The sequence below is a fragment of the Sylvia atricapilla genome, chromosome 19 (assembly GCF_009819655.1).
Source record: "Sylvia atricapilla isolate bSylAtr1 chromosome 19, bSylAtr1.pri, whole genome shotgun sequence".
NCBI classification, from domain to species: Eukaryota; Metazoa; Chordata; class Aves; order Passeriformes; family Sylviidae; genus Sylvia; species Sylvia atricapilla.
Window position 1 is genome coordinate 3201392 of NC_089158.1, and position 27094 is coordinate 3228485.

A 27094-nucleotide genomic window follows, 5' to 3' on the forward strand; every position below is an offset into this window, starting at 1 on the left:
GAGGTGAAATAGCCCAGATGTCCTGAGCTGGGGGTAAAAACAATCCTGCTGTTTGCTGAAATCCCATGGAAAGCAGGGATCTGGATCTCATCCCTAGAACAGGACAGGCAGAAAGGAAAGGTCCATTACAGAAATCATGCCCAAGCACATCCTGCTGGTCTAGACTGAAATGAAGGTGAGAAAAAAAGTGCAGCCACCAGCCTTGACAACCCTGGGACCTTCCCCAAGGTAATTCCTGGCACCTCTGGAAATGTTCTGATTTTCTGGACACAGGAAGGTGCCCAGCTGCCATTCCTGGAGCTCTGAACAGCCCCTGCAATCCCTGTTCTAAGCACACACTGGAGTGTCTCCACGAGAGCTTGGTGTGGATAAATGTGGGATCATGAGGCTTCAGCCCCCCAGCACATCTTTACTCTTCTGTGTCCTTCACACCTTCATTTAGCTATTCATTAATCAGCTAGCTAATGATTTTGATTCAAATCCCGCCTAACCAACCCACAGGAGCTCATCAAAAACCAGCAAGGAGCAGGAGCTGGGAGAAGGGTGGAGGAATGGAGGAAAAAGCAGCTCCAGGTGCCAGGGGCAGCTCTGCATTCTCAGTGTGCAGCTGGTCCTTCAAAGGGGCCGCTTTTGCTTCCTTTGGCAGGAGTGTGACCCACGGAGAAGGGACTGAGGGAGAACCTGGCACTGATGGGAGAGCTGAGCTGGAATCTTCGTTCTGGCAGCACATCCCGGGCTCCTGACTCTCCTGTCCTGTCTCCACCTGCCAGGGCATCCTTGGAACAGGGGGAGTGAGAACACAGCTCTGAGCCAACAGCTCCTCCTTGGCGCTCAGCACATCCCCAGGGTGTCAGCTGGGTCACCCCCTGCCCTTCTCATCTCTCCTCCCTGCCCCTGTGCCCGGGGCCATCCCCCAGGTGGGTCTGTGTCTGGAGCAGGAGGAATGGGATCACACAGCACGAGGGGACAACGTGCATTGCATGTTCCAACTTGGCATTCCGGGCTGGCGTCAGCACACATTCCCCAGAGGAGGAGACAGCAGCAGTGGGAAGTGTCCTGGAGGGCCCTGTGGGCAGGAAGGAGCCATGGCACTGCTGCCTCACCCCTCAGGAGCAGCAGAGGGAGAGCTCTGCTGGCAGAGCTTTTCATCTTCTGCCAGGTCCTGTCTGGCCTGAGGACAGTAAAAGTTATCCAGGACTCATCCCTTTTATCACAACTTTATATTGCAGAATCACAAAACAGAAAGGACCCACAAGGATCAGAGTGCAAAATCTCAAGTGGAAGGTCTGTACTTCAAAAGTGTAAGAAAATGAGGGGGAAACTGCTGGAAGTTGCAAACCCTCAGCAGTTTCTGTACAGCCAAACACAGATCTCCCAAGGAGCAGGGAGGGACATTGTGAGGTTAAACCTGTGCCCTCCTGCTCCCTGGGGCTGGCAGCTTTGGCCACCACAGAATCCCAGACTGGTTTGGGTTGGAAGGGACCTCAAAGCCCATCCAGTGCCACCCCTGCCATGGCAGGGACACCTCCCACTGTCCCAGGTCACTCCAATCCCCAGTGTCCAGCCTGGCCTTGGGCACTGCCAGGGATCCAGGGGCAGCCACAGCTGCTCTGGGCACCCTGTGCCAGCCCTGCCCACCCTGCCAGGGAACAATTCCTGCCCAATCTCCCATCCAGCCCTGCCCTCTGGCACTGGGAGCCATTCCCTGTGTCCTGTCCCTCTGTCCCTTGTAAATTGTCTCTCTCCATCTTCCCTGTTGGCCCTTCAGGCCCTGCAAGGTCACCCTGAGCTCACCCAAAGCTTCTCCTCTCCAGGTGAACACTCCCAGCTCTCCCAGCCTTTCCTCCCAGCAGAGCTGCTCCATCCCTCTGATCCCCCTGGGGCCTCCTCTGGATCTCTCCAGCAGCTCCAGGTCCTTGCTGTGCTGGCCCAGGGCTGGGGCAGCTCTGCAGCTGGGCTCTGAGCTGGGCACAGGGGCACAGGGGCACAATCCCCTCCCCTGCTGCCCAGGCTGGGGCTCAGCCCAGGGCAGGGGGCTCAGGGCTGGGGCAGCTCCAGCTCTCACCCACAGCAGCCCCAGGTCCCTGTCCCAGGGCTGCTCCCTCTGCTCAGCCCAGTCTGGATTGATCCTGGGGCTTGTCCTGACCCAGGGGCAGCTCCAGCCCTTGGACTGATGAAACCTCCTGAGGTTCCTGTGGGCTGGAGCTTGTCCACATCCCTGTCCAGGCATTGCTGTGGAAGCTGGAAATGGAACTTCCAGAGGAAGGCAATTCCTCAGGTCTCTGCCATTCAATTCCTCCTGAATGCTCCAGAGCTGCTCCACAATCAGGTTCAAGACTGGAGGGTCTTGATTCAGGATCTTCCTGGTGAAAGGAGCTCCACTTGTTCTGTCTCATTTCAGGAGGTGGGAGAGAGGTTTGGTGAAGCTGGGACTTGTTAAAAAGAGGAGTTTCTGTATGAAATGTAATAATAAAAAAATGTGTGTCTCTTCCACTACATCCATCATCATTCAGGAACTGAAATATTCCCCATTTGCTGCAACTGGAAAACTCCCAGAATTTCCCTCTGAGAGCTCTTCAACAAATTTCAGAACACATTCAAAGAAAGAAGGGGGGGGGGGATTATATCGAAATGCTGTATTTCATCTAAAAATATTTCAACTGAAATTTCCCTGCCAGCTCCAAATGAAAACACAGAGAGCCCCATGGGAAGGGTTGGGAGAAGTAAATAGGTTTCCTCTTTTATTCAGCATAATTCTCATTTATGCCATTGACTTGCAAAAATCTCCCAAATCACCAGAAAGGAAAAACCTGAGCAGAAATTTGCTGCTCCCTGCCCAGTTTTACCTCTGGGATTTTTTTTTTCAGAGCTGGTTTTCCACCCTTTGGCCAGTCCTGGAATGTGTAATGGTGTTTTTGGGAGAGTGGAGAGGTCTCGGCACAGAGAAGCTGTGGCTGCCCCTGGATGTCCAAGGCCAGGCTGGATGGCATTTGGAGTTTGGGACAGTGGAAGGTGTCCCTGCCCACATGGTAGCTGATTCCACAGGGACAGCAGGAACAGACAGGATTCCAAGGCAGTGCATCCATCATGGGAACCGCCTCCAGTCAGCCTCGATGTGTCACATTTTTCTCCTCCAGAGTGGCCTGTGCTGAATGTCACCAGGAAATGGATGGCTGCTGCTTCCCACCTCGGTGGGTGAGGAGTGAAATCAATCTCGGTGTGAAGCACTGAAACAGGCACTCCAGGGCAATTCCAGAGCCCCTGAGCCACACAGGAGACAGAGGCAGCTCCTGAATAACCACCGGGGTCAGCAAACAGAATAAACAGATAACTACTTTATCCACGCTGGCCTTAAATTAAAAATACTGTCACACTGTAAGTGAATCCACGGACAGCAGGGACAAGGCACTCTGCTGAGCTGAGATATTCTAGAACACGTGGGTTTATTGCAGGGTCGTGGGTAAAAGGCTTTGCCTTCAGCCACCAGCCTGGGCTGGAGGGGAGCCCCAAAGAGAGAGGGAGAGAGAACAGCAGGGTGAGAGCTGAGAGAGAAGGGAGCGAGAGAGCAAAGGGCAGGGGGAGAGAGCAGGAGAGAGCGAGAGTAGAGGGAAAGAGAAGAGAGCGAGGTCCTTGTTACAATCCATTATATCTCCTTTTGTGATGAATATTCTAATTTACAGTGACCAACCAACACAAGACACAAAATCCTATAGAATCTACACACAGCCTGTAAGAACTACTATATCACCATACTGTGTTATATTTTAAACTCTAAAAACTACTCTTTAGACTTCTGCTTTGCTGCATTGACCTTTGGATCCCTGAGCCAGCAGAAAGGGATTGGTCAATCCAAAGGGATTCTCCTTCAGCTAGACCATTGTTTTCAGGTTCTATAGTAACTAAGACTCAGTATCCTACAACTCACAGTCAGCTTTCATTTCTATTTCGCTTATAAATTTCAAAATTTCAGAATCTTTTGCTAAGCAATTATATTTATAAGGTTTCCCTGCTTCATCTTCCCCAACATCACACCAAAGAGGGGAAAAAAAAAATCAACAAAGCACAACCTCCATCCCCTGAGTGTGTGATTAACTTTCGTGGGTGACAGCCGAGAGCTGGGATGGAACATCCAAAATGCTCCTCCTGCTTTGGCTTCCGTGGCACAGGCCCAGGGCAGCTTGGGCAAGACTGATGGCATCCTCCGAGCTCTGCGGTCCAGGTTTGCTGCTCAGAAATCAGCCAGAAAACGCTTCCCACTCGCCGGGAAGAGACAGAGAGAGATGAGCCAACACCGCAGTCATCCCACCGCTAATAGTGCTGGTGATTAGCGACTCGTAATTACAGCACAGGTAATTAGCTCCCTCATTGAGAAGGATCCCACGTTCAGAGCTCAGGAAATCTCAGACTTTACACAGGAGCTGGATGTCGAGAAGTGGTGTTGGGAAAGCAGCAAATCTTGGAAGGACTCCGCCAGCCGCTCCTGGAAAGCAGCTGAGAAGAACTTTCGGAATTTAAAGTCTTCAAATTAACATTAAAAAATAAATCCAATGAGTTTTAGGGTTGGCTTGGTGTCCAGCCCGAGAACATCCAAGGAATGCATAAAGGCGGCCCTGGATGGCAGGTGACCCCTCAGGAGGCATGGGGACAGCCAGCCCAGGGCATTCAGAATTCCTCTCCTGGCTCACTCAGCAAGGCAGGACCCTCCAAACACATTTGGTGCCGATTTCCCACTGAGGTTTGAGCTCAGGAGGAGTTTCCCCAAGGACAGGGAAGTTGGGTGCTGATGGCTTTACACACAACTCCGTTCATGAGGGTCTTGAAGGAGCAATGGGTGTTGATATCTGCTGTGTTTTATCTTTCTTTTTTGCCAGATTAAATGTGTGAGATGGTATTTCTTGTTCAGACTCAGATGTTTATTAATTCTTATCTATAGTACATTCTCATAAGCCGTGACTTCTACAGCACTTCTGGCTAACAAACTAAAAATGGAGCCCTAATTCCCTCTCTACAAGGCCTTTTAAACACAAATTGTCCAATTATGAAATGACACCTGAATTATTTTTACTTTTAACCCAATAACCATCCACCCGTGGCCCTCAATGCAGATTTTTCTACCCAATTACAAAACACCACCCAGAGCCATGAAGAAGGTGAAAAAGAAGAACTCAGCCTCTGCCCTAAAAGCTCCATCTTGCTTTATATCTATAGTACTGTATTCTAAACCCTTAAACGCCAAGTTTTCCACCCTGTGATGTCTCACACTTCTATTCAAACCCCACACCCACAATCCCAGTGCTGTCACTCAATTTTGGGAGCCTTTTCCAAGGCCTCAGATCAATCCAGTGTTTGCCTGGGGGTCAGTGCCTGTCAGCACAGAGAGTCGGGAATTCTCAGTCCCCGGGGTTCCAACAGATATCTTTGAAATGGGTTTGAATGTCTCTCCCAACCTCTAAACCCCATAAGTTTGTTACAGAACCCGGAGAGTTTAACCAGACAGTTCGAATTCCTGAACTTCAGGGTAATGGGAGAAATGGGTCAGCACAACCCTGAACTTTCTGAATAACCGCCAGGGTCAGTAAACACAATAAACTAATGAAACTCTTACACCTACTTTAAATTAAAAACACTTAAATAAAAAACACTTAAATTGAAAACATTTAAATTAAAAATACTGTCACAGCGACCAAAGAGCAAAAAAAACCCAAACCAAACAAATCACAATCTTCATCCCCTGAGTGTGTGATTAACTTTCTGTGTGACAGCAGAGAGCTGGAACAGAGCATCCAAAATGCTCCTCCTGCTTTGGCTTTTGTGGCACACGCCCAGGGCAGTGGCAGCAGCTTGGGCAAGACTGATCACATCCTCAAAGCTCTGCAATTTCTGCACTTTGGAGGGAAAATCACAGCGTCAAGGGGTGGGATATATGGAAGACAGTGAATTCCTCGTGCCTCAGCAGTGGGGAAAGGAAGAGGGAAACACTCATCTGGATAAAATTAGGGATAAAAGGAGGCTGCACCCTCTAAAGCTGAGAGAGAGAGAGAGAAGCCCTGCGGGGGTGATGCCCCCGGGGATCACTCCCTTTATTCCAGTAAAGCTGCAGCATTCCCGTCTCCTTTCTGGACACTGGCTTTTCCCAGTGGGATTTTCCACACCCTGAGAGGCTGCAGAGGAAGTGCAGAGAGCAGGAGATGCTCCTGGAGCACCCCAGACATTGAACAGATGATAAGAGAGGTGAGAGCACTGTCAGTAAAAACCACAGCTCGGGCTCTTGGCAGGCCACAGGCACTGCTCAGAGATCCTCCAGAGCCTGGGGGAACTGCTCAGCACTGGCACCACACAGCCCCAAAATCCCCATGTCCTGGCAGCACCCACAGACAAGAACAAAATTGCATTTTAAGGGTGGAAGCCTATTGTTATTATTATTACTATTATTATTATTATTATTATTGTTATTATTATTATTATTATTTGGAAGCACCCACAGGCAAGAACAAAATTGCATTTTAAGGGTGGAAGCCTAGTGTTATTATTATTTGGGATGGCTTTAATAACAATAGACTCCAAATCATCTTGGAGGGCTTAAAAGAGAAAGTTCCTTGAGAGGCACATCCTTTTATCCAGCGTTTCTGTGCAATGAATATTATTGGTTATTTGGAACAGCACCTCTCGACAAGTAAACAAGAAGTAAGAAAATCCAGCAGCTGCCAATGGTCTTTCACCTTCCAAGGCTTGTGTTTGATTCCTCTTCACAATCACAGGCCAGGTGGGAAAGCACTAAGTTCCCACAGGCTCTTCCTGGGATTTTCTCCCTGACCAGGGTGTCAGCACCCACAGAAGCCCACCTCCTACCGTTTATTTTAGTTAATCAACCATGAGAAGGAAATAGGGAATTCGTTTTCCCTGTCCCTCTCAGCTCTGTGTTTTCATGCTGGTTTTTGCCCACCTTGTCCCAGTCCAGCCAAATTCCCACTGCTTGGGTGAGCCACAACAGGCAAATCCCCACTGAGCAACCCCTCCTCACACTCCTGCCATTCCTTCTGTCCTTGTGGGGTCGAGTTTCCCACCTCAAACACAAAATCCCGCAGAACCACTCCTGTCTCGCTGCAGCAGGATCTGATGCAGGTAAAATTCCCAACATTTCACCCCCAGCCACAGAAGCATCATCTGTAGAAAAGCAGATTGTTGCTCCGGGAGCAGAATTGGTTCTCTGTGTTTTGTCTTCCTGGGGAACAGCAAATCCTTTACAAGGGGAGGCCTCTGCAAGATGCCACATTAAAAAACAACCAAAAACCCAACTCCTTTGTGGCTGGGACTGTTCGTGCAGTGAAGGACACAAATCCTCAGTGGGGTTAAAATAAATAACAAAAACATTTATTTTACCTTCTGCAAAGCTGTTCTTGGAAAGGTAAAGGCAGTGAGGGGGGTTGAGCAGACAGAGCCCACGGAGAGGAGGGAGAGGTGTACACTCAGTATTTTCTGAGCCTGAGAATTGCAGAGTTCTCCTCAAGAGAAACTTTCCAACAGTTTTCTTTTTTTCCCAAAACAGCCTTGTGTTAACAATATTCCTTTCCCATAACAGCAGCAGTTGTTTGCTATTTCTGTTACTGAGCCAATGGCAGAGGTGTCAGTCCTATGGACCAATAATGTGACTGTTAGCCCAGAGTGTTATAAAAGGGCTGAATGAATTGTAAATAAACCTTCTGATTTCTGCTGCCTCCTGACCGGAGTCAAGCATCTTTATTTTGTGTCCCATTGCAACAGAGAGGGGCACTGGGAAATGTGAACAGAGAGAAGCAGGGCTCAGTGGCCGGGCTGAAGGGGCAGGAAGAGCCTGGGGAGGTGCTGAGCATCCCCAGCCCTGCTGGGGGCAGAGGTGGCTCCTGGCAGGGCACAGGGAGACAGGCTGGACCCCAGGGAGGAAGGGGGAGGTCTGAACAGGACAGCCCAGGACCTGAGCAGGGACAAGGGACACCGTCTCTCCTCAATTCCTGAAGTGTTCTCCTTCTGCAGGATGCTCTGAACCAGGGACCCAGCAGCAGCAGGGGTCTTTGATCCCTCAGAGGCCACATCTGAGCCCACAGTGAGCCCCAAGAGCCTGGCAGGGGCTGCCAGGGAGGCAGCAGCAGGACAGCAGCAGCCCTGCAGGGGTCACATCAGGGATCAGACACCCCAAAGGCACCAACCTGTGGAGTTTCTCACCGAAACTCCTGAAGGGGAGGAGGAAAGGCAGCCACAGCAGAGGCTGGAGTAGCCACAGCAGGAGGCCAGGGACAAGGGGAAGGGATGGGGACAGCAGGGAGAGATTTATTCCCTGTGGCACACAAAGCTGGGAGGATGTTGGTGAGCTAGAAACACACTGTTAGGAGTTAGAAACTTGGCTCACTGAACAGATCCAGGAGTGAATAGAAAAGCAGTGCAATTTCCAGCTGCCTGGACGTGACCTGGAGCTGGGAAGATGCAAACCCAAGAGGACCAGTCTTAGCTGGCCCTTTGCACCCACAAAGGGCTGCAAACAGAGTGACAGGAGAGCAGGAAAACCATGGATTTCTTCCCATACCATCAGATCTTTACCACAGCAAGGATCAGGAAAAATTCAGGATGAGCTGACTTTGATTATTCTCATCCACAGACAAAATCCTCAGAAATCTGCAGGCAAAACTAAAAATAATTTGATGCCTCTGACTTACTGCTCTGAAAACATGAATAGAGATCAATGTGGTGGATTGTCAAATCACTGGTTTCAAATAGTCCTAAAAAGCAAGGCCAGGTCACTACTGAACACAGGCAAAGCACCTTGATTGGAAAGGCCTCATGGAACAAGCAGAGAAATCATGGAGATGCACTTCATTTGGGCAAGGACAAAACCTGAGGGGGGTGAAAGGAAAGGGGCACAGGGAGAGCACACTGAAAACTGCTGGAATGAGAGGAAACCCAACAACAGATTCACCTGAAAAGCGAGAGATTTTCTAGAATTCTTTTGTGCTGGTGACAGTTGGCACCTCTAAGAGAAGTTCCACTGCAGTTTGCTGAGAAGTCAGAGTTTGTTAAAGAAGGAAAGCCCAGAGGCTCCTCACCCACCCCAGCCTGCCCCATCAGCTGCTCAGGCTCCCAGAGAAACTCTTTTTTGTTCCTATTTCACCTGGAGCCGCAGCCAGACAGGATCCCACTGGGAGAGCTGCTGAACCCATCCCAATATCCAGTGCTGAGGGATAAGCCCTGGCTCCATCAATCCTGCCCGGGGAGAGCAGCTCCTGCTGCCTCCTCACTGCTCAGAGAGGGGAGAACTCAGTTACCCTCCAGCAGCTGATCAGGGATGGAAGGATCTCGGAGACAATGATCTCTGAGCACCCAGACAGGCTCCAGAGTCACTTCAATCCCAGCTCCCAACACAGGCCAGCTTTGGGAAACGTCCTGGATTTCTGGGAAGAGAAGAGGAGCAGCACAGAGGTGAAGCCTTCAATGCATCTTCCTGCTTCCTTTCCTTTGTCTTCACATTCAGCTTGTTCAGCCAGTTTGACTTTGATCCCCCCTAATCTGATTTCAGAGCTGCAAGTGGCCCAGCTGGGCCAACCTGGCTCCAAGGAGGCGCTGACAAAGGGAGAAAAAGGAGTTCAAAAGCCTCATTTATCTCCTCGCCTCAGCCTGCTGCAATTGCAGGATGAACCTCTGGCTCTGTTCGAGTTTCCACTCCCAGGACAAAGCACAGGCCCCAGGAAATTCAAATTTAGGTCTCCTATGTATCATTTTTGTATCCCAGGCTTTGATTTCCATTGTGGCTTAAGAGAAGGGCAAATAAAGGAAGTGCAGCTCTCCTGGACTAACCAAAACCACAGAAGGAGCAAAGGACCCACATTCAGCAGGATCAGTTGCTGCTCTCTGCCCCCTCCTGCAAGAAATCAAGAAAGAAAAATTTCTCCCTCGTTTCATGTTTGCAATGATGGCTTTGTTAAAAAGGGTGACGAGCAAAGAAAAAGGGGGGAAAAATCTTCTCTTTCCCTTCCCTTTTAAGCGCAGGAACAGACTCAAAGCAAGGAGAAACCAGAATCTCATCTCTTTCCATGATGCAGCTCTTCTGCTGCAAATAATTAACAGCAGGCAGAGTCAGATCGCAGCAGGTAGCAGTGAACTGGGAACAAATGTGCAGGGAAATGAAGGATTGTCTCGGTAATGAGGGGAAGGAGGACAGAAGAACACTTTGCCACTGTGACAAATTAATCAGCTCCGCTCTCCTCCAGCCTCTGCTCGTCTTGCAGGAGGAGGTTTTATGATCTCAGTCTAGCAGAAGTCCCCAGGATGGGGAAAGTTGTCAGGAATTTCAGCAGGGCAGGTCCCTGAGGCAGCCGGGCTCAGGGAGGTCGGGATGGGGCTGTGCTGCCTCCAGAGGAGCTGCTCCAACACCACAAAAACCTCAGTGACCTGGGACAGAGAGACACTGAGATGCCCCAGGCAGCCTGGAGCACAGCCCGGGGAGGCTGTTTGCTGGGATGAGGCATCCACGCTCCAGACTGCTCAGAAAAGGGTGAGAAAAAGAATAAAATCCCATTTCCTGCCCCTTGTCCCCTGCAAGGTGCCAGCACAGCTGGAGCTGTGTCCCCTGCCAGGTCCCCCTGGCACAAAGCTGCTGCACCCATCCCAAACGTCTCCCCACAGTCCCTGTGATGCCTCAGGATTTCAGCTTTTATATAGTCCACATATTTGCAACCCTGCAGTTTTTTAGTGTAAAATTCTGAACCCCACAGACAGTGTGAGCTGCTGCTGCCCCACTTTGGGCAGACACAACAATTCCTCTCCAGGCCTGGGGATCAAGGACCCCTCACTGCCTCAGGCTAAGAGATGGAAACTAAAGTGAGCTGGGGGGAGAAAACTGGGGGTAAATGACTTCATTACCTGAAGCTGGAATTGGTTCACCCCAATGTGCAAATGGACCAAACTGATAAAAATGTGAAAACCTGTGGCCTGCCATGCATTTTGGGTGCAGCCCCTGGGGGGCTTCATCTGTCCAAAATGTACCTGAGGGCCCTTCTATAAATACACCTGCTTTTTATTCCCTTAATCTTGCCTGGCCTCTGTTTTTAGGTGGCCCCAAAAGGCGTCACCTGCCCCAGGTGACCCCATAGAACACAGGCATGGCACATCCAGGACAGGGCAGTTCTGGAGAAAACAGCCCAGCCCTGCTGAGCGCAGCCAGAGGAGCAAACCTTGGCAGCAGCCATCCCTCCTCACTGCCTGGGCTGGAAATACCTCAGCCTTCACCATAAATATCTGAGGACATGACAAGCAGCATTTTTCACACTCGAGAGGCGCAGACTCCCAGGATCCCAATGCATCATTCTGGGATCGTGGCCTCTCTGGCCAGAATTCCTCCTGTCTCGCCGACCTCGGCACTCCCCCTGCCTGAATCCTGGCCAAAAAGCACTTAGCCTTGAAATAAGTTCAATCATCTTCCTCCCAGCATCCCAGGATAACGTTTATCCTCTTTGCATTGTGTAATCCGAAGCATCAAAAACACTTCACCCATGTATTGTGTGCCATCATCCCGCTCATTACCAGGCACAATTAATACCCGAGCCGGAGGAAACTCCAGCAGCCCAGCAGCCCCTGGAAAAAAAGCTGGGAACTGGGATGAGGGGAGGCTGAGGGCTGGGAGGGGAACAGCAGCAGGAGGAGAAAAACAGCAGTGAAGGGCTGCTGAGGGAGGGAACACCAGGAGGCCAACATGGGGATGGGGGTGGCATGGGATGGGATGAGGTTGGGGATGGGATGAGGTTGGAGATGGGGATGGGATGAGGTTGGGGATGGGATGAGGTTGGAGATGGGGATGGGATGAGGTTGGGGATGGGATGAGGTTGGGGATGGGATGAGGTTGGGGATGGGATGAGGTTGGGGATGGGATGAGGTTGGGGATGGGGATGGGATGAGGTTGGGGATGAGATGAGGTTGGGGATGGGATGAGGTTGGGGATGAGATGAGGTTGGGGATGGGATGAGGTTGGGGATGAAGCTGGGGATGGGATGAGGTTGGGGATGGTGTTGAGATGGGGATGAGGATGGAGCTGGGGTTGACATGGGGTTGGGATGGGGAGGAGGATGGGGCTGGGGTTGGGAATCAGGATAAGGATGAGGATGAGGATGGGGTTGGGGTTGGGGTTGGGATGGGGCTGGGGAGGAGGATGAGAATGAGGATAATGATGAACATGAGGATGAGGATGGGGTTGGGGTTGACGTGGGGTTGGGATGGGGATGAGGATGAGGATGAGGATGAGGTGCCCAGCCCTTGGGGACACAGGGCATTAAACCAGAATTAAGTCAGAAAAAAGAGTCACTGTGAGGCAGCACTTCTCAACTCCAGATGGGGATTTTCCCTCCTCGCTGCAAACCGTGGGCACAGTTCCATAAAAAATTCATCGGGATCGTCCCAGGGCATTCTGTGGTCAGAAATGAAGCCGTGACATCCCAAGCAGCAAATGACCCTGTGTTTAAGGGATGCAGGAGGGCAGCTGGGATCAGCACTTCCTGCCATGGTTTGCACTCAGAACAATCTCGTGGTGCCACCAGAGGCAGCCAATCTTTTTTTTTTTCCTTTTTTTTTAAGTGGAAAAGTTGTTTTATCCCGTTTATTGCCACCGAGATCACAAACAAAGAGTTTACAAAGGATCTAATAAAAAATAACTCCCCACTGCAGTCAGCACAGGAAGATGTTCCAAGGGAAATACATTATGGATACAAATTCCTAAACATTGCCACCACTGCAGTTATTCCACTCTTAGAAAATGCCACCTCAATTTCTGGGAAGCAAAGTGCCCTGACTTTTGGAACAGGGATAACATCACTCAAGGGGCTGGAGGGATGGACCAGCAAAACTTCAAGCAGGTGTTGAATCTCCTAATTCCACCTAGTTTTCAATTATTTATTTTTATCATTTATATTTTCCCTTTCTGGTGGGTGTCTGTGACTGGGGAGTCACCTCAGCACAATTCCCAGCACAGGGACGGGCAGAACACACCCATGTCCTGAATTCCCGAATTCCACAGCTCACAGGAGAAGGAAATGAGCTCCTGGATGTAACTGGTATCAAAAGGGAGAGGAATTTCTCCTCCTGCTCCTGCTCTCCTGGCCCTGTGCAGTCCTGAGCTCACAAATCAGCTGTGGCACTCAGCAAAAGCTCCTGCAGGAGGAAATAATCTGTATTTTTCTGCTCTATTGGGTTCTGCAGGGCTGCTGAGTTTTCTTGGTTCACAGAAGAATCAAGCACCAGGGAAGGAAAATGGAAAGGGGAGGAGTATAAAGTGAGGAGCAGGGAGGAAAATCCTGCACAAGGGACACAAACCCACTGCTCCAGGGCAAGTGGGATGCTGAGTCCTGCTGGAAAGCCCCAGATATTCCATCAAAAACCAACCAAACTCTCTGGATTTCAGGAGCTGCTTCAATCACAGTGCACCTCTGACCACTCCAGGAAATCTCTCAATCACCCTGGAAAACAACACAGTATTTTCAGTATTTCTGTGATACAATTTCTGTATTTCCTGGTGATATCCAGCCTGGCAAGGAGGAGCTGATCCCAATTTCCTCAATCAGAGCCCCACTTTGGCACTGGGGTGAGCAGGTCCAGCCCAGCATCCACAGAGAGAGCCCAACATCCCTGTGGCAGCACCAGGAATCACTGAGCTGCTTGGCCTCCCCTCTGGGGCCTGACACTGGGGCTCATTTCTATGGTCTGTCTTTTCTATATTGTGTCTTTTCCAAACTGCCACAGCTCCCATCACTTCCCTGCCTTTGCTGCTGCTGCAGAGTCACGGAATCCTTATGGTTGGAAAAGGCCTCTAAACTCAGCAAGTCCAACCATCAGCTGTGGCCTCGAGTGCCACTTGCACGTGTTTTCTGAACGCTCCCAGGGATGCTGACACCCTGGGCAGCCCATTCCAATGCTCTCCTAGCCTTTCCATGAACAAACCTCTTCTTAAATCCAACCTGAGTCTTCCCTGGCACAACCTGAGGCCATTTCCTCTCATCCTGTCCCGTGATTCCAGAAGAATCAGCGGACAGAAAAGGTTGTTTGCTCTTTATTTCAGCACAGGTTTCGTCTCTTGTTGCACATTTTGGGGTCAGTCTTCCAGGATTTTCTCAAACAGGTAAACTCAGGAGCCAAACCTACTCACTGCCAGGGGTCATGGGGCAGCCACAGCTTCTCTGGGCCTCCCCACCCTCACAGGGAAGGATTTTTTTATACATTTTATACCTTTTTCCTTCCCTGCCCAGCAGCTCCAAGCCCACCAGGAGCCCTGTGCTCCACACCTGTGCTGTGATGTTGACTTCCTCAGCCTCTCCCCAGGAATTATTCCAGGTAAGGACATCAAACCACTCTGTGAAACAGAAATTAGAAGCTCCCCTCTGCTAGGAAGATTTTCTCATCCTCCCCACTGACACAGGGAACCCTGCACAGAGCTGTGTTTTTGAGAGGAGATACACATTTATATAATATTCATATTTTGCCCTTAGGCAACAAGAGGCTTCCAGGAGAGTCAGACAGAGATCTCCAGCTCCTGTTCACCAAACCCCTTTGATTCCAGCACAAAGGAACAGGAGCCTGCAGGATTTGGGATTGGTTTAAATCCTGCTGTGGAATAAGGGAGATGAGGCACCTAATGAACCACACTCAGCCCTGCTGGGGTAATCCCTGAAAATCAGCCAGCAGACAAAGCCTCTGATACACCAGGATACCCTGGAAATGGATCTGATCAGTTGTTGATCAGTTATAAAGGGCTTTGGTCAGTTATTGATCAATTATAAATGGATTTGATCAGTAATTATCAGTTATTAATGGCTTGGGTCAGTTATTGATCACGAAGATTATTCCTGCACTGAGGGGTCTGACACAGCCTCACCCACAGAACTCTCCCCTCCTCAAACACCACTGCACTGCTGCCCACAGCCTGTGCTTTGAGGAGGAAAAATAATAACAAAACAATACAAATCAGCATTGATATGTTCTTTGGAAAACACTTTCCTTTCTCCAGTCACTCCAAAAAGGAAGAGGAAAGGTGCAGCACTGAAGGGCTTTAACCACACAGCAGCAACCACTCATTTTTTCTTCCTCTGCTGCCAAGAGGCAGGAAAAAAATCCAGATTTTAATACATCTCTATGATCTCTATTGCCTGCATGATCTAAGGAGAAACTCAGTGCAGAATGAGGTGCCAAAGTCTGAGAGCTTTATAGTCCTGGAGTGTGTTAATTCCGGATCACATCTCCCCAGATGCTGGGAATGTTCCAGCTTCAGATTTGGCACCTTGATTCCTGCAAAGGTCCAACCCCAAAACTCAGCTGCCACAAACACCAAATCCCCAGCTGACCCTGGGAGACCAGCATGTCCCCAGAGACCAGCATGTCCCCAAAATCCAGACATTGACACAAGCAGGCAGAGATCAAACAAGCGAAACAAGTCAACAAAAAATTCAAACACAAAAAAAACAAAAAACCACCACCAAAAAATAATCCCAAACCTGAGATTTTTTAATTGCTGCACAGTTGCACCAAATGCATGATCAACAATTCCATGTCCCTCTCCAGCATTTTATTGGCACCAGCAGGTTCCTGGTGGCTTTTCAAGGCAACACAGAAGGGTTGGCTGCACTGACCCAAATCAATCTAACTCCACAGAAATCAATTCACTCTTGGGTCTGGATTCAGAATCATCTCAGTCCAGGGGTTTTCAGCAGCCTGTCCCCATTCTAAGACTCTACAGAAATATCCCATTAAGGAGAGAAGGGGCAGGGTGTGTGGGAAGGGGACACAGAGTGATGTGTCCCCCGTCTCTCTCAGGACCATCACCCCCAGTGCTAAAATCAACACATCTTCCCTTTTAATATCCAGGTGGGGACAAAAGTCCACGAGTGCCTTACCCTGATAAGACGCCCAGCACCAAGTTGAGCATGAAGAAAGAGCCAATGATGATGAGAGGGATGAAGTAAAGCCAATTCCAGGTGTTTCCTGCAGCGTCGTTTGTCTGGAAACAAAGGGAAAAGGGAGAGACAAGTGTTATTTCAGCTCAGGAGGAAAACACCACACAGAAGCTGCAGGACAGAGGAGATTCCCCTTGGAATTCCACAGGAGTGTCCAGCACTGATGTCCTGGTCAGTTGTGCTGTGTTCACCAGCTGAAATCCCAGCCAAAGAACTGATTGTCCCGACATCCACACCAGGGTTTGTCCTCAGCTCCAGTGGGGAGATCCCTCTGCTGTCCCCTGGTGAGGGGGTGGAGGTCACAGGTGACACCAGGCTGGGGGGGATGCACTGGAGGGCAGCAGACCCTGCACAGGGGGGAGCCCTGGGGTCACACCAAAGGGATGAGGGTCAGCAAGGCTCCTGTCCTTGCCTCACAGCTCCAGGCTGGGACAGAGGGGCTGGAAAGCTGGGAAGGGCCCTGGGGGTGCTGTGACAGTGGCTGGACATCCCCAGGTGTGCCCAGGTAGGCAAGAGGCCCCTGGGCTGTCCCAGCCATGGTGTGTCCAGCAGTGACCAGAGCAGTGACCACCCCTGTGCTGGGAAACCTCAAATCCTGTGTCCAGTTCTGGGCTCCTCAAGAAGGACCTTGAGGGGCTGGAGCATGTCCAAGGCAGGGAATGGAGCTGGGGAAGGGCTGGAGCCCCAGGAGAGGCTGAGGGAGCTGGAAAGGGGCTCAGCTGGAGAAAAGGAGGCTCAGGGGGAACCTTGTGGCTCTGCACAAGTCCCTGACAGGAGGGGACAGCCGGGGGAGTCGGGCTCTGCTCCCAGGGAACAGGGACAGGAGGAGAGGGAACGGCCTCAGGCTGGGCCAGGGGAGGTTTAGACTGGATAGTGGGGAAAATTCCTGCATGGAAATGCTGCCCAGCCCTGGCCCAGCTGCCCAGGGCAGTGCTGGAGTCACATCCCTGACGGGATTTAAAAGCCCTGTAGGGGACATGGGTCAGTGACCTTAAAGGCCTTTTCCAACCCAAACAGTTCCACAGCTCCAGCTGACCCTACTGCAGGACCAGAACACAGTTTTAGGTGGCCTAGCCCAGTGCTGGCTCTGCACAGCAGCCTCCTCCCTCCCCACCTCTGCTCCAGCTCCCCCAGCATCAGCATCAGCATCAGCATCAGCGCCTCATCTCCATCCGAACTGAGCCACTGCAGCAGGGAACCACAGCCTTGCCCAAAGCCTTCCCCAGAGCCGGGCTGCAGCCAAGGCCAGAATGTGCTCACACACAGACCAGGAGCCTGCGAGAAGCCCAGGATCTCTGGAGTCACAGAACTCCACATCTGCACACTCAGCACCTCGGTCAGCCAAACCCACCCCAGCCGGAGAGGAACGGCAGGGAAGGGTGGAGCGGTTTGTGACAAAGTTTCTACATTCATCAGCCACGAGGGAGCTCTTTGGGGAAGTGCTGAGAAGGAAAATGCCACATGGCCATTGACAGAATCCCAGTGCTGAGGAAAATGCAAATTCCTCTCTTGTGCGGGAAGAATGCAGCAATCTGAGGATCTGGTGTCGGGTGGAAGGAAAAGAGGAAGGGGAGCAAAAAAGGAAAGAAAAGACCTAAACATATTCTCCTCATCCTTCTCCCTCCTCTGCAGAGGGGAAAGGAGAACAGGAGCCCTGAGCTCAGCTCCCTGCCCAAAGGCAGAGCCCGCAGAGAAGTGCTCAAACACCAACTGGCAAAAACTCCATTAATCCTGATATTGCTGCTTTAACTTATTATCTGTGATGCTTTCTGGTCACTGTTCCCAATCATATTCCCAAGAGTCATTTTGCTTGCACGATTCACAGAAGGAAATGCTTTAAATGTGTTTTACTTCAGCCATGCATGTACTTGGTGCCACCTCCAAATCTGTGTGTAAGAAGTCACCCGATGAACAGGCAAAACCCACATCACAGCATTTCTGACAGGTGATAACATTTACAGTGCTGATACAAGTAAATTCTTGCATTCTCCTCATCCTTCTCCCTCCTCCTGCAGAGGGTAAATTAAAACAGGATCCCTGAGCTCACCCTGCCCAAAGGCAGAGCCCCCAGAAAACTGCTCCCAAACAGCAACTGGGAAAACTGTGTTAACTCTAGCTGATATTGGTGCCTTTAACTTATTACCTGTGATGCTTTTTGGCCAGTGGTCCCAATCATATTTCCAAGAATAATTTTGCTTGCAGGGCTCAGAAAAGGAAGCACTCTCTTTGTGTTTTATCTCAGCTGTGGTACTTGGTACCACCTCAAAAGTCTCTGTCTGAGTCACCCAACAAACAGCAAACCCCAAAGTGTCAGAGTATTTCTCACAGCTGATGACATTTACACAAGTAAATACCCCTGGGTTTGTTAACAGGGTCTGCACACATCCTCCCTCCAGGAACAGGCTCGGGATCAAACACCTCCAAGCATCTCTCCAAACAGCAAACACCATCAGGAATGTCTGTGTCAGCTGATCTGCGGCTCAGAGCACAGGAATGGGCACCCACCAACCTCAGCACAAGCCCCCCTGCTCAGGGCAGAACCAGCACTCGAGGGACAACTGGATCTGAGGAGAAACAGGCTGGGAAAAAGGAGCAGAAATGCAGGGAAAGCTCTGAGCTGCCCAATTAGGGGTTTGGAGGCCTTTGGAATACCTGACATCCCACCCCGATGCTTCGTGCCCTCTTTTGTCTTCCCATTCTTCTCCCTCTTTGCTTTCAGCTCTCTCCTTGCCCTGCATCTCTGCAGATGGGCCTGAGGGAACAAGGAAACTCATCTTCAGTGCTCCCTTCCCAACACCAGGGAAAAAACAGCCAGTCCTGATGAGAGGGATGAAGTAAAGCCAATTCCAGGTGTTGCCTGCAGCACCATTGGCTTGGAAACAGCAAAAGGAGGTGTGGGGAAGTGCCTGGGGTAATTCCCGGGGCAATGCCAGGGTTTTGTATTTAGGGGCTGCTCTTCAGCTCTCATCTTTTGTCCATCAAACATGGATCCATCCAGGGAGGGCTCGATGGGTCCCCCCAGCTCAGGACATTCCATGGCTCTGGGAGGTTGGGAATCAGAATCACTGGGTTGGAAGAGACCTCTAGGATCAGCGAGTCCAACCCAACCCTAAACTCAACTAAACGCTGGCACTGAGTTCCGCATCCAGTCTTTTCTTAAACACACCCAGGGGTGGTGACTCCAGCACCTCCCTGGGCAGATCATTCCAGAACTTTATCACCCTTTCTAAAAAAATTTTCCTGATATCCAACCTGTATTTCCTTTGGAGCAGCCTGAGGCTGTGTCCTCTCCTTCTGTGAGTGCAGCCTGGAGAAAGAGCCCAACCCCAGCTGAGCACAGCCACCTTTCAGGGAGTTGTAGAGTGATAAGGTCACCCCTGAGTCTCCTTTTCTCCAGGATAAACCGTCCCAGCTCCCTCAGCTGTTCCTCACAGGGTTTGTGCTCCCAGCCCCCAGCAGCCTCTGGATGCTGTCAGCCAGGCAAGGGGGGCTGCAGAGGAGCTGAGGAAGGACCAGATGGGAGAAGGGAAAAGCACACAAACATGCAAAGGGAGAGCAGCGGGTTCACGGCTGCCAAATGATCGTTTGTCATTTATTTCTCCCCTTGAGGCCCAAACTTGGCGACAGAGCCACAATTCCATGCCATGATCAAAGCCCTTAAAAACGAGATGTGTTGAAATACAACCAATTAACCACCATGCCCTGAGCATTTGCTGGATTCCCTCCTGCTCAGGGCAGGGCAGGGCCTGCCTCTGTTTGCTCTGCCTTGCTCACGAGGATCCAGGACAGATTCCAGTTTGCCTACGGTGACAAACACCAGGCCAAAGTGGTGACAAACTGCTCCTCCTGGAAAAGCAGAGCCCTCTTGGATTCCTTTCCAGGGGCTGCTCCAAGGGGAGTTTCCTCCTCCCTGCAAGTATCCGAGGCTTGCAGCACCCTGTGAGACACAGATTGGAAAAATCCCTGCTAATCCTTTAGAGTAGGTTGAAGAACATATACTGTATGTTAGAATGCATTCCAAGTAGTATTTTAAAATACACGAGATGGCATTTAGTGAACACCAAGTGCTGTGTCTGTTCCCCTTCTGCACGTTTTTTAAGCACCACAAATGTGGAGAAGCTTCGGCACAACCAGAAGAGGAACTGGCCCAAACAGCAGAGCAACAGGGCTAAAAGCACAGATAAAGAAAAGAGCATAGATAAAGAAAAGAGCCCAGACTCTAAGATGGTGTGCTCCCCTGAAAACATGCCAAAAGGGCCATGCATGTGTAAAACCTCAGGGAATGACAATGGGGGCAAGTTCCCTGCTGGGTGTGTGTGTCTTTGGTGAAGTTATTCCCCAGGTGTCTTAAAGTCAATAAATACATACTGCTCTGACAACTGGTATTAGTTGTGGGGTTCTTTGCGAGGAGTTTCACCCCAGGCTGGTGGGAGGTGTCCCTGCCCGTGGTGGGGGTGGGATGAGATGATCTTTAAGGTCCCTTCCAGCCCAAACCCATCTGGGATTCTCCTGGTGGAGTTTCTCATTGCTGCAGGACCAGCAGCTCTGCTCCAGCCCCATCCCATGGCCAGGAAAAGGCTGAGGAAGCCTGGCCTGCAGCAGCATCCTCCTCCCAGCCCATCCCCATCCCCTCCCTGCCTCCCCAGGGTCTCTGCCTGCTTTGGGCTCCTTTTCCCCATCCCCAGGGAGCCTCAGGGCTCACCAGAGCATCCCCAGATCCCGCTGCTGACTCCATCAGAGGGAGCACGAGCTGCTCTGGGAGGGGAAGGAACCTCACAGAAAATAACCTTTAATGTGAAATACAAACAATTAAGGAGCTGCCACATAAATATTTCCTGAGTGGGGGTCAATAAGGGGATTTAATTGGACAGATACAGCCGAACATTTGCTTTTACCATGTTTTTAATCAAAGTACAAAATACAGCACACCTAGATTTACTCGTTGAATCTAATCAATGGCACAGCCTGACTTATTCAGGGCAATTAAAGGGTAATATTCCCTTAGTTAAGTGCTTTTGCATTGAGAACTCTCAGCTGTCTCAGAGAGATGAACTCTCTTTACCCTCCGTCTGATTTTTCACAACTCTCTTCCTCACTATTTCTGATAATTAGCAAAGCTATTTACGGGTGATTTATTTCTGTCTGCTCCTATTCTTACATTTAAACAAACACCGAAATTACCAAGAATAAAATCAAAAATATCACAAGCATGTACAAGAGCACATGGAACCTGCCTTACGATGAAAACAGGAGAAAAACCCTCTGTAAACCCTCTTTTAAACCCTCTGTAGCCTTTCTGACCCAGAAACACCACTGAGCCCTGCACTGAGGAGGTCTCTGCTGCAATCCCCAGCCTCCCAGGAGGTGAAATTGGGTCACAGCCAGGTGAGAGGTGAGCTGCTCCCACATCCCCCAGAGCAGGGAGAGAAATCCCATAAATCCCATTTTCCAAGCGCTGATCCCGTGTGCTGCTCCCCACAGAGCACCAGGATCTGCAGGGAGCCTTTCCCTTCTCACCCCATCCCACTTGGTGTGGTCTTGGCTCGAATCCAGCCCAGTTTCTCTGCTTCCTGACTCTCAGATGTTCCAGCTCATTTTCAGGAGCATCTGGAGCTGGGCTCTGCAGGGACCTGGTGGGTACAGACCCTCCAGAGCCAAACTCAGCTGGCACAGGAACATCCCCTGGGATGCTCCGGGGCTGTGCCACCCGTGGGATGGCCTGTGGGAAGGACAAAACTGAAATGGGCTGGATGAAATCAGTGGTGGCTCCAAATCGTGCTCTGAGTCCAGCGGCATGGGGCTGAGTTGGGGTTCAGAGTTTCCCCCACCTGGGGCCAGTGGGCTCAGCTGGGTCAGAGTGATGCTTTAAGTTTAACTTTCAGATTTTCAGGTTCTGTGGTGCCCAGGGGTGCAGCTCTGAGCTCACAGTCAGTGTCACTCAGCTCTGCACACAGCAGGGACACAAAACAAATCCTTCTCCTGCTGCACACCAAGGACAACTTTCAGCCCAAAGGCACAAACAAGGGTGGGCTGGAGGGAGGGACAAGCAGGATGGGACCTCACAGCCTGGGGCTGGGATTGGACAATTAAACCCCAATATGCAAAATGGAGCAAAACTTATAAAAGTGTGAGACCTCGTGACCATTTGTCCATTTTGGGTGTAGCCCTGGTCAGGCTCTTATCCTTCCCAAGGTGTATCCTAAAGGCCTTTCAATAAATCCCTACTTTATCGTCCAGCTCTGTCCAGTCTGTGTTCCAGCTCAGCCTCCCCAAGGCATCAAGAGCAGGTGCCATTTTAATGTTTCCATTCAAGTGGAAGATCCCCCAATGAGCTGCAGGGACCTGGGAGCCCAAACACCCCTTCTCAGGATTTTACCTGCTTTATGCCTTCTGTGAGGAAAACCCCTCAGCTGGAGTTCCCATGGCTGGAAGTGGGCTGGGTGGGATTTCAGGAACCTCTGAACTGCATGCAAGGTCCAGGCAGAAACTTGAGACTGGAGACACAGCCTGAAGCTGCTCCAGGGGAAGTTTAGGCTGGGAATTAGGAAAAAATTCCTCAATGAAAGAGGAATTGAGCACTGGAATGGGGTCACTGTCCCTGGAGGTGTTTAAAAACGACTGGATGTGACACTGAGGGCCGTGGTTTAGTTGACAAGGTGCTGTTTGGTCAAAGATTGAGGTCATCAAGTCCAAAGGTCTTTTCCAGCCCAATTCTGGGATTCTGTGGTTTGATCACTGCCCAGATCATGTCACTGTGCCTTTGTGGGGGTTTGGACCCCAGGAAAGATCCCATGGCAGAGGAGGTGTTTCCTGGGAGCCCTTTGGGATGGGGCCAGCAGCTGTAGGAAGAGCCCTCAGAGGGTCCCCAGTGGCCTCTGCCCTGCCCTGGCATCAGAGTCCTGACAAAGCCTGAGCTCCTGGGAAGAGTCCAACCTCCTGGCACATTTACACTCAAATCCGTGCTCCTGAGAAGATCCTCTCTCTTTGAGCTCTTTGAACTATTCCACTCCTCCTTTTCACCTTCACACACACCTCGATCATCTTCCCCTTTCGAATTCTGTTTTCCACCTTTTATTTCCCCTGGCAGGACTCAGAAAGTGCCAGAGAAGAGTGAAGGCAGATGTAATTCTCTCAAACACACCAATGCAGAGCTGGGCTTTCCCCTGAGAGCATCCAAATGCATAAAATCAACCCAAATACAAGAAGGCTCTGGGTGAAATCCTCAAAGCTGGCAGCATTTTAATTTTGCACAATAGCAGTAGATGTAGGAACACGTTTTAACTGTAGCTGTTGCAAGCAATATTAATGTTAATTCAGCCAAGTTTAAATAGGAGCAAATCCTCCCCTTTGTTTCTCCCCTTCTCCAGAGCTGGGGAGGCTGAAAAAGCAAAACCACTGCTTTTTTCTGCCTTGATCCAAAGGCTTATGGCACCAATATATCAATACATAAATATGCTAACAGGGTTTCTTGATAAAAAATTCATTCTTTCCCCAGCTAGCGTGAACTCACTCAGCTGCTTTATTCATGAGCCTGCCTGGCGCTGGGAAAGCTCTGCCACTGTCAAAAAGAACAGGCTGGCCAAGGGACTCTGCCTCTTTTTGCATGTTTTTATTTTGATTTCGCAGCCATGCCTCTCTTTCTTTTATTTTTAAACAGCTGTGGGCTTGAATTATGGATGGAAACTCGGTCCAGCCTGTTCCTGGTGGGGACAGGTGAGGCACGCTCAGGGTGAGGAAGGTCAGGCCACTGCCTGGGCTTCTCAAGAGGAGGTTTTGCCCCAGCAAACCCCTGCCCAGCCCCTCTCTGAGCCCCACGGGGCATTTATCTGGGAGCTAAGGAGATTTCAGGCCAGGTTAGATGAGGCTTGGAGCATCCTGCTCTGGTGGAAGCTGTCCCTCTCCTCAGCATGGAAGCTGGAAGGAGATGATCTTTAAGGTCCCTCCTTATCCAAACCATCCTGTGACTCTCTGAGGACGCATTTGACACATTTTAGCACAAATGTAAAAGCCACAGAGCCCATGAGACCGAGGAACTCCGGCAGTTTCACACAATGTCACTCAAGCTGAGACGCTCCAGGGGCAGCCAGTTCATCCAGCAAAACTCCAAATGTTCTCATTCCCACCAGCAGCACCTCGGTCACTCATCTTCAGCTTTCTCTGAGCACACAGGACTTGCATTTTCTAGGAGGGGACACAGGGACAGCACAGGAGCTCTGGGGGTTGTGCAGCTGGAGGGGGCACCTTGAAAACCAGGCTCTGCTCTTGAGCTTCGAGCTCTTACCAAGCACAAACCACTCAGTGCCTGAGAGAACTCCTGTGTGAGTCAGGCTGCACCTGCAGGCAGTTCAGTGCTCCCTGGACGTGCTTTCCTTACTCTGCAAAGGCTTCTGAAGAGCCAGACTGTCCCCAAATGTGCTCTGAAAGTCACGAGGAGGGGGAAATAGCCCCAGGTGTAAATGTACAGAACACATTTATGGTGAGCCCTGCTCGCTCTGGCTGCTCAGGGACACACGGGATTTACAGACAAGGATGTGTTCAGACCCACCCAGAGCTTTGCTGGTCTGGTGAGTAGATGCAGAATGAACTTTTCCAGGCTCTCAGCAGCCCCTGGATCAGCAGGGCACAGCCAGTCAGTCACACAGAGTGACTCCCAGGGCACCACAGCAATCCAATACTGCAGCATTTGCTGGCTTTGAGCAGAGGAAATTGAGGGGCAAGGCCTAAAATCACTGCAAATAACAACAGCCCAGAGGATACTGTACAGGCTTCCTCATCATCCTGACACAGATCCAGATTCTTCCTGATTTTCCCTCTAAACATCACCAGCAAACATTCCCCAGAGGTTTCCAGTAGCAGAAAATTGGTTGAATGAATTAAAGCCCTGATTCCATTGTATAAAATCATAACCAAGAGCTGTTACACACCTCCATTGTCCAGCAGAGGATGGGGAACGAGCGGAGTATCGATTTATTTAGGTTAGGCCACCTTCTCCTTCTTGTCTTCTAATGAGACACCTCCAGCAGTTCAGCTTTGCCTTAATTATGGGCAGAGAACATCCTTGTAGAAAAATCTACGGCTCAGGAGCTGGAGCTGAGAGCTCAGTGCCACAGAACTGAGAGCACAGCAAAGCCCCCAGGCCCAACAGCCCTTTGTCAATGCAATCCCTACTCAGAACAAGATTCCAAAGGTCTTTTATCCCTCCCATTTCCCTGCTTCAGACAAAACAGAACAAAAAACACCATTTGGGCATGATCCTCTCGGCTCCATCTGAAGATGTTTCACAAGGTTTTGTGAAGACATTTTAAATAAAAAGGACTCTGCTCTAAGAAAGGAAAAAAGGTTTTTCCCAAGCACAAGCCTTGCCAAGTTGTTCCAAATTTGAATGAAAACTGCCTGTGAAATTCCAAATTGAAGTGTGAAAATATTTACTACAGTGTATGTTCATTAAGGCTGTAAAAAATGATGAGAGCAGCTCAAAGCTGCTCCTCTCTGGATTCCGGCAGGAGGAAAGAGCCTGGGAACAGGGATGAGCAGCAAAGGCTTTGCCACAGCCCAGTTCATGAACAAACCAGCCCCAGCAGGGGCAGGGACACCCAGGGGACTTTGGGATGAGCTGATTCCCACAGTTCCTGGTTGATCTTCCTCCTCTGCAAGGGATTTGCTGGATTTTAGAATCATAAAATATTTGGGGTTGGAAGGGACCTTAAAACCCATCTCATCCCTCCATGGGATGAGAAAACACAAGAAAGAATAAAAGTGTTGCTGTAATTGAAAAATGGCTGTAAAATTTCCTATTAAAGGCTCTGTCATGCCAGGAATTTTATCTTTTAGAGGAAAAACAACAGATTGCCCGAGAGGTGGTGGCTGCCCCATCCCTGGCAGTGCCCAAGGCCAGGCTGGACAGGGCTTGGAGCAGCCTGGGATGGTGGAAAGTGTCCCTGCCCATGGCACTGGGTGAGCTTTAAGGTCCCTTCCAACCCAAACCATTCCAGGATCCCATGAAGAGGAGCTGGGAGGTTGGGATGTCACCAGTGGCAGGCAGAGAATGATGACAGCTTCTGCCCCTGAGCAGCTTCAGCTCACAGCTGCTGGTACCTCCCTCGTGGAGCCCAACAGACCTCTGCCCCATGACATTGTCCTCCCTCATCCCTGCTGGTGACACAGCACAGCCCCAGCCCTGGCAATGCCACCCGTGCAGCCCCCTGAGCCCAGCACCCCCTGAGCTGCCCTGACCCACATGGAGCATCCAGCTCACCCCACAGCAGCAGCATTGTCCCAGCCCAGCTTCCCTGTCCACCCCTGCCCCCGAGATCTGCTGAGTGAAGAGCAGCAATCCTCCTCCCAGAGCCCCTCCACAGCCTCTCCTGTTGCAGCACGAATTTGGGGCTGCTGTCAGAACTGCAAAATCCAGGGAAACCTCCACTCCTGGCTTCCTCAGAGCTGTTCTGTCCCCGTGTGTCCCTGCAGCCCCTGATGCAGCAGGGATGGCAGAGCACTGGCACCTTCTGCCAGCACCCAGCTGCCTTTTCCATCCTGGGCAGGGATGCAATTGTCAGGCACGTTCAGAGCTGTTTGTGCCCTCGCTGCTTTCGTGCTGTCGAGCTGCAAGTGGGTTTCTTCAGCTCGAGGGTTTTTTTCCTTGGCAAGCCCCCATGATTACGCTGCTCTTTGGAGAGGTTTTTGCTTTTCAGAGAGCAATTGCTGCCTTGGAGAGACTCTTGAAGTTGGTCTGATACATGTCACTCTCCTGCTGCAGATCTGAAACATCTCCTACTAAACCTGGAGGTGGCCACCCCACAGTCATTTTGAATAAATCTTCCCTGAGACATTAAATAAACCCTGGAAGATTCGGGGAGATGCTTCAGCTCCTGCTCAGCTTCACACATTGGCTCAAGAGCTGTTCTGAGCAGGGAATTTGCTGGAGCAGGGCAGGAATGTCTCAGTCCTCTCAGGCTTGGAGGGAATGCCCACGTGGGCACGGGGTCAGCCAGGCTGTGCTCCCAGATGGAGACACAGGCACAGACGTGCTGCACTCTTGGCATTTAAATATCCCAAAGCCACTTCAGCCTTAAGCTTTGCTCCACATATTTCCTATTCCAGCCTCTTTGGGTTTCTGCAAACCTTCCAGAGAAGGATTT

General features: G+C 50.6%; 1 protein-coding gene across 1 annotated transcript in view; it reads right to left on the bottom strand.

The window, feature by feature from the left end:
- CACNA1B (calcium voltage-gated channel subunit alpha1 B) overlaps positions 1-27094 on the bottom strand; it is a 183802-nt gene that overhangs the window by 140936 nt on the left and 15772 nt on the right. Inside the window, 1 exon segment of the mRNA XM_066332486.1 lies at positions 15897-16000. Within this exon segment, the coding sequence (XP_066188583.1) occupies positions 15897-16000 (104 nt within the window).